At 39.3% G+C, this 12,545-nt stretch overlaps 2 protein-coding genes across 2 annotated transcripts in view; one reads left to right on the forward strand and one right to left on the reverse strand.

Moving 5' to 3' along the window:
• The window catches only part of POC5 (POC5 centriolar protein), a 27,388-nt gene extending 20,945 nt beyond the window's left edge, over nt 1–6,443 (forward strand). Inside the window, exons 9-12 of the mRNA XM_009870006.1 lie at nt 2,614–2,732; nt 3,534–3,647; nt 4,462–4,638; nt 6,294–6,443. Of these exons, the coding sequence (XP_009868308.1) occupies nt 2,614–2,732; nt 3,534–3,647; nt 4,462–4,638; nt 6,294–6,443 (560 nt within the window). The remainder of the gene's footprint in view (nt 1–2,613; nt 2,733–3,533; nt 3,648–4,461; nt 4,639–6,293) is intronic.
• A 1,337-nt stretch (nt 6,444–7,780) lies between these two features.
• ANKDD1B (ankyrin repeat and death domain containing 1B) overlaps nt 7,781–12,545 on the reverse strand; it is a gene marked incomplete at its 5' end in the record, with an annotated part of 16,017 nt that continues 11,252 nt past the window's right edge. Inside the window, 3 exons of the mRNA XM_009870007.1 lie at nt 7,781–7,839; nt 8,162–8,293; nt 9,007–9,205. Of these exons, the coding sequence (XP_009868309.1) occupies nt 7,781–7,839; nt 8,162–8,293; nt 9,007–9,205 (390 nt within the window). The remainder of the gene's footprint in view (nt 7,840–8,161; nt 8,294–9,006; nt 9,206–12,545) is intronic.

Consider the following 12,545-nt stretch of genomic DNA (forward strand, 5'->3'; position numbering starts at 1 on the left):
ACAGGTGGCGTAACAATCCGTTGTAGTGGCAGCAGTTGTTAATGGTCTAAGACAAGTAACTTTTCAGTTGCTAAATTTAGCAGTCTTACACTAGAAGTTTATGCACTACTTCACACAGGATCATGGAATGTTAGAGGTTGGAAGGGACCTCAAAAGATCATCTAGTCCAACATGCCTGCCAGAGCAGGATCACCTAGAGTGAGTAACACAGAAACGCATGGAGGCCAAAAATGTAAAATGAAGAAGAAATAAAAATCCAAAGAACGTGTAAGAGGACACTTACCTGAGAAGTTGTATGAACATGTTAATCATATATGGTATTTGTGTAGTTGCCTAAGAATCTAGAACACAACATTGGCTAAGTGCAGGAGCTGTGTGCCAGTGAAAACATGGGATCAGTATTTGGGGAAGGTCAAGAGTTAATGATTTCTTGAAGGTACTGCATTTAGCAATAAACTTAGAGAGCATTGCCCTCTAAGTTTGTTTTTCCCTGTGTTATAAATTAAGGTCTATTCTCTCTTGCAGCTTTATCTTGTATTTGTTTATTGTTTTCTAAAAACATTCAACGGACTGTGGGTCTCCCTAATAACAGTAGGTAACTGAGTGGTGTGAAATAGGAAAGTAAAGAAGGTAAGTAGGAAGGAAATTAAGAAAAGTGAGCTTTAGAGTTGCTATGACCCAGCCCCTGGGGTTCATGGTCAAACATTTTGCTTGATTTTTTATTGTGTAGCAGGAGCTGATTCTCTACACAGGTGCAGTACCTAGAGATTTTGCTGTGCTGAACAAGACTGGAGTACATGTACTCAACTTTTTGGATGTCCAGCATCCTGCTTTTTAACTTCCTATGGTCAGTGTAATCCTCATCTGGCCTCATAACATCTTACAGTTGCTGTTGTCCTTGGTCCCAGGCCTGCCATCTTCTTACACTGCATCTTGCACCATCTTGTCCTCTGCCCCAGGCACCCTGTGTCTTTCTTACTACAACCAGAGGGTACTTTCAATGAAGTTACGGTTGTACAACTGTTTATTTGCATTCTTCTCAGATATAACAGAACAGTGATCAAGACATCACAGGACATCATCATCAGGGGGCTTCAGACATCAGATTAGATGATTATTGTGATTTGTGCTAGTCTTGTAATCTGTAGACATTAAAATTTCCATGTGCCAGTCAGTTAGTGATTATATATTTACATGAACACTGCAGTGCCACCTACTGTAATTGGAAATAGAAGTAGAATTTGTTTCCTTAACAGCTTCATTACTATTAGGTTATTATAATGTACATTTAATATACCTACAATATACTCATAACATATGTATAATGTAGGTTATTAATAGTGTGCAAATGTCACAACCGTAGTGGGTCAATAACATTTGAAATCAGTGTTGATGGTATCTGTCCGATTTACTGACAGGTGATTTTTTTTTTTAGTTATTATTATATTAAGATTATTTTAAAATTCTTTATGTATTTAAAGGGATACTGAAGCCACAAGAATTCATTACTTCTTACTTAAAAAGCCTATCACTGCTTTTTTAAGTAACACAGATCAGATCTAATTGGTCTATAACCATGCATGGGTCCTGACTGCTTAAGCTTAATGTGTATGTACATGTATATATATGCACACAATGCATATTCTAGCATACTTTCACTCTGGAAATCTTTTGAGTATTGCACTGGTTTAAACTACGTTTATATTTTTCCTGCTTACTTTGAGAGAAAAATCAAAAAAACAACAACTACCACATGGTGTCACTCTAGTTCCTGAAAGGAGCAGAATTCCCTTGTCCTGAAACTGCTGCTAGCATCTTCTGCTTCAGCAATAGGAGAGTAAGGAAGAATACTTCTCTCTGCTTCCTTTAAGGAAGTTTGTATTCTAAAGGAAAAGGCTGAAACTGCTTGGAAAAGATATTTGGCTTAGGTCTGCAGATCTGGCCTCCTCAGAATGTCTGTATTGAGAGACAAGAGTCCTGGACTGTTTTTGCACAAGCTCAGGCTTGCCCAGCTGTTGGGGCACAATGAGGCCTGTAGAGCACCTGTAGATCATCCCCGACTGCAGCCAGGGTGTGGCCGCTCTCCAGCCATCGTATGTGGAGGTGAGATGCTGCTGGGTGTGATCTGTGGCTCCTTGAAATTGCAATAGGTTCTCAGGAAAGTTAAAATAACATTTTACTGGCAGTGACCTCCCTTAAGGGTCTTATGTTCTCGCAGAAGTCCATTATGGCCTTTCTGTGTTCTGCTGCTTTTCACTTGAACTGTATTTTGGCATTTTAACATAAGAGCTTTTGCACAACTGGATTTAGTATTGGCAAGCAGTACGGAGGACTTCATTTCTTCAGACTACAAGTATGTGACAAATACCACAGGGATGTTGAGACATAACACAGAAACAAAGCCCCTGGAAAATCTTATTTTCAAGCTTCTGGAAACATGGGACAAATACAAGAATGTACACACCCCTGTAAAGAATAGGCTGCTTTTTAATTAGATAATGCAGAAAGCCCAAAAGAAATAGTAAAATTTTCATTGTGACCTATCTCTTTTTTTCCTCCTTAGGATTTACTAGATTATGTGCTGATCCCACAACTTTGTGTTTCTAATAATAGGTGTAGGAAGTAGGAGAAATGCTAATGGTCCCATTCTTGCAGGAAGGCTACCTCCTTCACAATATAATCCGCCCTCAACACCACCTCCATCAGCAGCTGTTCTCCAGCAGGAAGACATGGTAAGCATGTAGCTGCAACAAACTATATTTGCTAGTGACAAAAATTGATTTCCTCTGTAGGACTTTTCTAAAAATAAGTGCCATAGCCCACGAAGTGAAGGTATCTGAAGACAGTTTAAGTGCAAAAAGAAATCTATGGGTGTGTTCAGACTGCATAGTGTAAATGAAGTCACAGCTGCTGTGACTTGCTGTGCTTTCATTAAGCTCTCATTTTTATTTTAGTGAAAGAAAATGTGTTGAACTAATGAAGACTATAATAAGCAGAATTTGCTCTCTAAGGTTCTTTCTGGAAAAAAGCATTTAAGAGTTTCTTTCTTTTTCAAAAAAAAAAAGGGCTTTATCTAATCCGAAAAGAATAAAAGATGGCTTGATTTCAAGCTTGTTTTTTAAGAGCGTAATATGTATAGACACTGAGGGAACTTAACTTATTGTCCTGTCACGTCAGCTTAGCCAGATCATTACCCAGTAGCTTGGATGTTCTGGACCTGCCCTGGAGTCATCCTGAAGACATCACTATTGTAAAACAGTTTCATGAGAAAGTACATGTTACGGCAGAGGAGATGTGCTTGCCTCTCCCTTGATTTTTCATTCTAATAGTATCAAATGTTATTCACACTGTTTCTACAATTTTTAGTCAAATATTTTTAAATTAGCCAGAAAACAGTAAAACTAAAGATAAAATATCTGCAAAGATGTTAAATTTAGAAGAGTATTTGGAACAGTCAAAACCTATCTAAAGAGAAAAACTGTGTTTTCTAGAAAGTTATACTCATTCTTTTTAAACTCTGGTTTCACTCACAGTTTTCTGCCCACTTGGGTCATGCAAGCACTTCTCAGACCAGGCTAGATTCTGACTCTCCAGCGATCATCACTAGCACAGCTGCAGGACCCGGTGTGGTATCAACTCAAAAACAGGTAACATGCTAAAATTAACTTTTCTATTTTTTAAGGCATAATTACAACATTTATTAGTTTGAGTCTCATTATTTCTGTGTTTTTCTGAACAACACAAGTATGTGGTTGAGGAAACTGTTATAGTTTACACAGCTGTGTGAAGACACTAGCTTGCAAATGCTCATTAATGTTACAGAAACCCATATATGTTAGGAGTAATTTTAAATTATTTTTGGAGCAGGGAGGGGAAAGTGTGACAAAATGAAGAGTACATGTACACTTAAGTATAGCACAACAGGAACCATTGGTGTTTCACATTTACATTTCATTACAGAAGGAATATCCTTTGCTTTCGCATCCTGTTGTTTGACATGTCTCATTTCCTCATGTGTTTTTATTGCTAAACTGCCCTTTTTACTTTTCTATAATGTCTTCCGCGTTGATCTCCTTTCTTTTTCCCACCTGATTTACTTTGCTACCAGCTTTTAGAGAAACGTGCAGCATTTTACTGCATGGAAGCTTTTTTGTATCTGCTGTATCACTGCTGGAAAGAGAGATGGAAGTGCCTTCAGTTGTCACTCACGTATGCAGCCAGCGAGCAAAGCTAAATTATCCATGCTGCTTGATTTTTGCCAAATGCCTTGAAATGCTGTGTCGTACTTAGAGTGGAAAAAGGTGGAATAAACCAGACTGCAACTAGATGGAATAAATGCAACCTGTATAACTGGATTACCTGCAACATCTCATGCGGCTGATAGTATTTTCAATGCTCTAGTAAGTCTGCTTAGTTCTATGTTTAGAAATTTTTACCAACTAATACTCAATTTATTTGTAGCCTGTGGCAAAAGTAATAACATCTGCTCAGCAGAAAGCAGGAAGAACAATCACTGCTCGAATCACAGGCCGAGGCGAAACGGGACAAAAAGCCGGAATTTGTGGTAGTTTAGCAGTGATGGGAGTTGCTCCACCCGTGAGTTCGGTCATTGTTGAAAAACATCATCCAGTCACGCAGGTAAGACAGAATTATGCTTGTAACAGTACTTTTATTATTATTCCAATGTATTTGGTAGTACTTTGAAGAAGAATTACCGTGATGAAGAGGTATTAGACAATGCTCAAGCTTGAGGCCTGTTTAAATTAACAAACTGCTGTCTTTGGTCTGTGTAGGAAGCACTGGTGAGAGGAGGAAGTAAATATTGCCACTTTAATCTGTTTGTCTTGTTTTTGTAGCAATTATTTCAGAAGATATAGTAGTCTCAACTGTCCCTTTCTTGACCAGCTCTCCTGGGAGTCTTCCTCTTTGTAGAAGTGGTGACTGAGCCAGAGGTGGCACAAATACAGACTGGCCTGGCAGCTGAGCCCATGTGTTGCCCGGTCTAGTCGAGAGGTGGCATCCCTGCCCATGACAGGGAGGTTGGACTAGATGACCTCTAAAGACCCTTCCAGCCTAGGCCATTCTATGATTATATGAAATTATTGGGGGGAAAAGTACAACCGTTGTTCAGAGGCAATCAAAGCCATCAGTCATAGTGCTTGTTGTATTTTGAGTCCTACTCCCCCATTTATCCTGAAGAAAACAGTGAATTAAGTGCATTAATAGAGTATGAAAGCAATATACAAGAAGACTCTAAACACTGACCTAAATGGCTTGGGCAGCTGCTACAATTTTAGACCAATCTGAGCAGAAAAAATCAGTTTCACTGGAAGGTATATGAAACAATTGAAGATGTTATTTTATGTTTTAACCTGTAAAGTAGAATCTGAGTTTTCTCTGCGTTCTCTGAAAGTCCAGTTTCTCCTCAGTGACACTGCCAGAACAAGCAGAGCTAAATCAGGTCCCTTAATTTGACCTGGAGTTAGTGGTAACTGTCTGTGTGAGGGATGTTCTGCTTTCACTCATTTCCTGTGGTGAATCAGAGCCCTGTGGCAGGCTGCACATAGCTTTCAAGTATTTAGGGGTTTAAGTAGAAATTAATATTTAAATTGTGTGTCCTTAAGGGGTTAGGGATTTGGTGTGAGACTTCTTTCATTAAGAACAATTTCTGGATTCAGACTGCGTGACTAGTGTGACAATGTAAACTAATGTACCAAAAACTGACTTCCAAAAATATAATAAATGTGACAGTCCCAGAACTGTAATCCTGCAAATAAATGCCAAAGTCAGACTAAAGATTTTCTCTTGAATTAATCTGACAAGGGAGAGAGTTTACCTTGATGAAAAGCAAAATGACGACTGTTTATTTCAGTAAGGTGGCTAGTTTTGGGGGAAAACACGCATTATTGTTAAATAAATGCAAACCTTTTCCTTTCAGAGACCAGACATCTTTCAGAGACTTCCTTATAGCATATACTGAACTTCAAAAGGAAAGTTGGCATGATTAAATGAGGAAAATTCTGAACAATTTGGTGAAGAATTAAACCAAACAACCTTGAAATAAAATTGAGGTGATAAAAGCTCAGGGTACCTAATTAGTTGAAAGTATATTACAGGTTAAGGAAGGAACAAAAATTATTCATTTAAAGTAGCCTTTTTTTGTATTTTTCAGAAGGTATTTCAGTTTGCTGGATTGCAAATCATTCTATTTAAACTACAGCTCACTTAGAGCTCTTTTAATGGAAATGTTTTTGTAGTGCTAAGTGTTCTGATGAATCCTGACTACTTTTCAGCAAACCATATCCCAAGCCACGGCTGCTAAATATCCTCGGACTCTGCTCCATGCTTCTGGTTCTACAACTGTGAGACCTGCAGGACAAGTTGGGCGAATGCTTCAGGGCCAAGCTCACACCAGTGTTCAGTCCATAAAAGTTGTTGACTGAGTGAAAATGGTTTTTTTTGTCAAGGTACAAATTAAACCTCTTCCCAGTCTTTTCAGATTTGATGTACCAAGGCCTAATGTATATGTCATGTTTTTACCCTTTTCTAAAGAATTATTTTGTTTTTTTAAATAGAAATGCTTTTACAGTAGACATGTGGAGGAGAAAAAAGGAACTTGAAATGTTGTTCTACCTCCAAACTATTTGAGAACCTATTTTAAGATAAACATGTTTTATTTAAGAAATCTTTTGCACACTTTTAAATAAAGGATAAATGTGATTTTTGTCTCAATCTCCTTTTTCAGTCCCACTCTTACCAACATCTACTTTCAAGCGAAAATTAAATTTATTTTTGTTTCATATGTCCTTAGTTCCTCATGCAACTAAGTGTAGCAACATACATTTTAATTATATCTCACACAGCATACTTAAATGAAGAATAGCAGGGTGATATCCTTCACACCCAGGGTGCAACTTGGGCCAGGTGAGGTACTGAGTCCATCAAATTGTTAAACATTTTCCAAGGTATTGTTGCAAAACTTGATGCATACCTGTCAGGATCTAAGAAAGTGTGAGAAAATCTTTAAACATATTCAGGAATACACTAACAATATTAGTTCAACACATGAACAAGAAATAGGTAAATAATTGCTTGATGTGTTAAGTATTATATACCTACTCAGAAAAGAACATTGGATATTTAAGGTTATGCCGTGACAGAAAATTCTGCTAGCTACACATGGTTTTAGACATGAACTTTTTGTGTATTTTTCACTACAAAAATCAAATGCTGAAGAAGAAAGACTTGTCCTAATCCTAGCAGTAACTGAACAAGAGAAACCCCCTTTTCAGACAGGAACACTAATCCTAGCAAGAAACCTGAATCCCAAATGAGGCCAGGTGCCAGCCTGTTTCTGTAAGTGTTGATTTATACACATAATTTTCACTTATTAAATTTAATTTCTTTCATGTAGAAAACATCTTATTATCTTATTTACATTTCATGTCAAACAAAAAATAGCTTAATTTGCAGTTCCAAATACAGAATTAGTGTATCAATGTTAAGCCAGGTGTAGAAATTGTAGGGAGGTGGTTCTTGCTTAGCAGTGTAGTCAAAAGTTACCAGCCAGCCATTCACTGTTGAATTCTTTTAAGTCATTGTGTAGCAAGCATATGACTAACCAATATTTCAAGAGTGCAAGTTCCTGTAGCTTGGAAAAAGTCATACAACTTCAAAATGGGTTTTTGTTTCCAGAAAGTATATTATTTTTATTTGACAGTAACTTTCCATCTGTAATTTCGTGAAAATCCATCATATATGCCATGTTTTATTGATGAACTCATGAAATTGTGCATTTCCTGGAATCCGTGTCAGTGCTACTCGCAGCTCTGATCTTCTCTGTAAAGTAAGAGGAGAAAACACTTTCTTGACATGCTCCGCTTCTTACAAGGTCAGACTAATCTAACTGAAGGATGGCCAATCACATTTTAACCATGTTTATGGGAGAAAGGAGGGAAGCAAAGTTTGCACATTTTCATCTTTTAGAAATCTCATGTCTCATTTAAATTCTCTTCAAGCAAACTCACCCCCAGCAAGGGCAGAGTCACAGAAAGGAAGAGACTGTCCTGGGGCTCCGCCATGGTCACAGCTTCCCAGCACCAGCAGGGACCTCAGCACTGCACTCTCCTAGAGGAGAGTGTGATGTGCTCTGACAACTCACCGGCTAAAGGCTGAAATCCTGCCTCCGACAGATCTTCATATATATGCTTGACAGGATTCTGGTGAGCCAGCAGTATACCATGTAACCAGATGAGCAACATTCTGTTTCCATGCTCTTTATAACTTTTTTTTCCTATGCAATACACAAAGCATTTGATTGTTCCATGTGCTGGTATCAGTGTATTTTGGGCTTTTGCACTTTTAGAGGTCAACAGGGTTTAAAACCTACTTATTTACTCTTATTTCCTTTCTTACCTTGAAGAAAAATGAAGACTGAGCCTTTAAAAAGGTTTAAAAAAAAAATAATTTCTAGCTTTATCCTAAGACCTACTGTAAAGGGAGGAAAAAAGCTAATACATCTTATTTTTTTCATTTTTCCTCACCATGTGGAAATATACCCTGAAGCAGTAGTAAGTGCAAAGCATGCTATAGAAGTATTGCTTTCCCAGCACTTGAGATGCCTGAAGCCAGAAATTACTCTTTCATGGCAGCTGTGAAGACAGAGCATGAACAAGGTCTTCCCATGTCACAAGGTTCCCCAGGTCCTCACTTCCAGCGTGACCTGCAAGATGTTTCCATGGTGCTCACTGCTTCTGGCTTTGATTTCCAAAGATAAAGGTTCCTTCAGGCCAAGAGGAGGAACAGAAGTAGCCTGTACTTCTACAGCACCATGTCCTGGGAACCAGGGACAAAGCCTGTAACCATTCACTGCTCTTTTTTGTAATTCGGTAAGAGCAGTACAGCCAATGTGTATCTGTGATACCTACACAGCTTAAAAAAAACCACTCTGCCTTGTGATTTTTTTTAATATTTTATATATTATGTCTAACTGTTCAGATACATTACCTGTCCATTGCTCTTCAATAGCTTTAATTTGTTCATCTGTGAACTTCCAGAACAGGGCCAGTTTTTTCCATTCCTGAGGTTTTAATTGATTGTATGCTAGATTCCAAAGGGAGAAACGGATTTGCTTGGTCTGTGTACTATGATCTTGTTTGAAGGACAAGCTGGAGTCTGACGCGTTATCACTATGCGCTAGATGTTCCTGAAGAAGAAAATAAATTTTGTAATGAAGCTGGAAACCTTTGCTTAGTGACAGGTGATATGCTCAGTGCAGGTAAAGGAGAGCTCTTTGAAAGGTGTTTTAGCATGGATGATGTTATTACAGTCTTAATAACAGAAATGAAGCCATCTTGTGTTTGTTCCTATGTCTTACTATGTTAAAAGGAAAATAAACCACCATCTCTGGCAGCTTCTATACAGCAGCAAGTAACAGCTGCACTCCTTGGCTCTGTGTCACATTTTGAACAAAGTTGGGTTTCAGCCACAGTTCTTACTCTTTCCTTTTGCTTATTGAAGTGCTGACCTCTCTCTGAGAAGAGGCTAGGCACCGCTGGTATGGTGCTTGCTCAAGCTTTTCCATCCTCTGTCCTGTCAGCTCCGCTTGGCTGAAATGTGGACTAGCACGTCTGATGGCAGCATGAGCCACTGGGTCTAGCACACAGAGCCCATTCAGCACAGCACCGCACCTAAGCACCGATAAGCACAAGCATGTTGAACCGGAATCTAGTTTATTGTCCACATAAGCAAAACTGCAAACATTTTACTCTCCAGATTAAAACTGGTGTTGCTACCATATGCACAGGTCACCTGAAGCAGGAGTGATGGGGTTGCTTCTTGTTTTGGTACCTCTGCAAAAGTCACGTCTAACTGATTTCAGACCTAGCTGAGTGGTGCCCAAGAAAAAGCCTCATTCCTAATGTAGGTAAGTTCAAATTGCTTTTGTATTTCATTTTGTTTATATACTAGTCCTGTTTCAAATCAGTCTCCAAGGTGAAAAATCATGGAATCATAGAATTGTCAGGGTTGGAATGGACCTAAAAGATCATCTAGCTCCAACCCCCCCGCCATGGGCAGGGACATCCCCCGCTAGACCAGGTCGCCCAGAGCCCTGTCCAGCCTGGCCTTAAAAACTTCCAGGGATGGGGCTTCCACCACCACTCTGGGCAACCTGTGCCAGTGTCTCACCACCCTCATGGTGGAGAACTTCCTAACATCCAATCTGAACTGATCCATCTCTAGCGTTAATCCATTCCCTCTAGTCCTACCACTACCCGACATCCTAAAAAGTTCCTCATGAACTTTCTTGTAGCCCCCTTGAGATACTGGAAGGCCACAATAAGGTCTCCCTGGAGCCTTCTTTTCTGCAGGCTGAGCAACCCCAACTCTGTCTTAAGGAAGTTGATACAGAATTACAAAGCAGATTATTAGGCCAGAAAAGGAGATGGCAACATGCATATTTGAAAGTTGTAAGTATAAAATACTCCATTCCAGATTAAATTCAGAAACATACAACAAGGTTATTTCATAACCTTATGAGAGTCTTGCAAGGAAAAAGAAAAAAAAAATCTTAGGTCTGTAACTGAGCATTGTCATGTATGTCTGATTCCATTTTTCTGGAGCAGTCTTTATTTCATACTTCCTGACACGTGCAAGGTGAGGTTTAGGACAGCTTCAAGGTCCTCTCCTGTTCAGTGGTTCTCTTCAGAGTTTTGAGAAAAACAGAACAACGAAAAACCCACAGCAAACAAACAAACAAACATATTCTCTGCAGCAGCACAGCTTCTTTTTGCTGCTTATTGTGTGTCTAGGCAACTGGAGGGTGAGACAGTGAGCAGCAGCCCTCAAATTGAGTAATAAACAGCCTGGGCAATGATAGGGAAGGGTTGGATAGAAGCAGTAAGTAGAAAAAGGCACGAAGGGAGAGAACAAGATGTTCACATACATAAATATTGTGCACTTCCTCACAGTAACATGGCATTTCCTGTTCTACCTAATGCCTTGTCACAGATGATAAATCAGCTCAGTGTAGCAAAATCAGTTCTTAAATAATGATTCAAAATGTTGTTGTTTCATATATTGTACTGCCATCTGAACAACGTTATGTTCCATAACTGTAAGATGTAAGCTGTTCCAAAAGGCTGTGCTCTTTGCTTCAGGTAGTGGGATACAAACACTTAAGCTGCTATTTCCCAGCATCTGTGGAGCTCTTGCAGAAAACCATCTGCTTAAACATATTTTCTTCTCCTCAGGCAATTCAGTAAACAATGCCAAGAGGTAAGGAACATTACAGGCTCACTGCTGTCAGACTCATCATGTCTTCTCTGGCAACTGATGACTTCACTTCCAATGTCTTTTTAAGCCAAAAGAAACAATAACATACCAGCATGTCCCAGATTTGGACACGCAGGGCTGAACTGGGTGGGCAAAAGCAGCTAACTCATGTGCCTAACTCATGCTTCGGCAGGACCAGTATGTTTATACTACCCGAGAGGCACTTGGCTCCTCCTGGCCAAACAAACACTACCTAACAGAAAGCAGGAGTGAGAGTGAAGTTATGGATGTGAGTGGCAGCTCAGCAATGAGCATGCCAGAGCTGACAGTCAAGTGAACTCCTTTCACCAGTTCCTTTGCCATGGTTTGCTAGTTCTGGTGTTCACAGCATTACTTGCTCTACCTAAGTAAATTGTGTTACCATCTTTTTCTTGCAGGTTTTAGGGTGGATGCTACAAGAGATGTCTTCCACTACCACACTAGGACCAGTCTGAACAGTGTATTTGAGAAAGATTAGGGATTTAAAACCATATTGTCAAAATCCAGCCAATTTAATCAGTTCTCAGGGAGCCCACAGAAACCTATGGCTCCAGACAAGGAAAACTGAGCAAGCCTATAGAATTCCCTGCCCATAGCACTGAGGTTGTAACTATGTGATCTTTAAGGTCCCTTCTAATCCAAACCATTCTATGACTCTAAGACTGATTTATGGAGCGTCAATAAGCCCTAAAATGAATCTTCACTGTCCTATGAAATACCTCCCTTTCATCAAGGGTGTAGATATAGCAGGTTCTTTGTGTCACATCGCTACAACTCTTATTGACAGAATAAACTTTCTCAAGATTCTAAATGGTCCTGGGTAAGACACAATGACAATGGTTTCAAGACCTATTTGGGCTGGGTCTGAGTTTCAAGGCACATCTCTAGAATGGGCCTCACCTGCAGCCCAAATCCAAAAACTCCTTTGATTTTAAAAGATACTGAAAGACACCCCCTGTAGAAATTATACAGATTCATAGATGACACGGGGTATTCAGTGCACGCCAAAATAATTATTATCTACACTTTAATACATCTGACCCTCATCCCTTTAGGAAGGGCTGTCACTAAGCAGCCTATGTTTAAATAACTACAAAAAGAAGCTTAGAAATTCAGACAATCTGAGGTCAATCTAAGCCATATCCTTCACGCTTGTTGCCTGTTTTTTTCCTATTTCATAGCTTGCATTTTAAAATTAACACACATAAAACAGAAGAGGGAGCTCCTGCTGA

The sequence above is a fragment of the Apaloderma vittatum genome, unplaced genomic scaffold (genome assembly GCF_000703405.1).
Source record: "Apaloderma vittatum isolate BGI_N311 unplaced genomic scaffold, ASM70340v1 scaffold12665, whole genome shotgun sequence".
In the NCBI taxonomy this organism is placed as follows: domain Eukaryota; kingdom Metazoa; phylum Chordata; class Aves; order Trogoniformes; family Trogonidae; genus Apaloderma; species Apaloderma vittatum.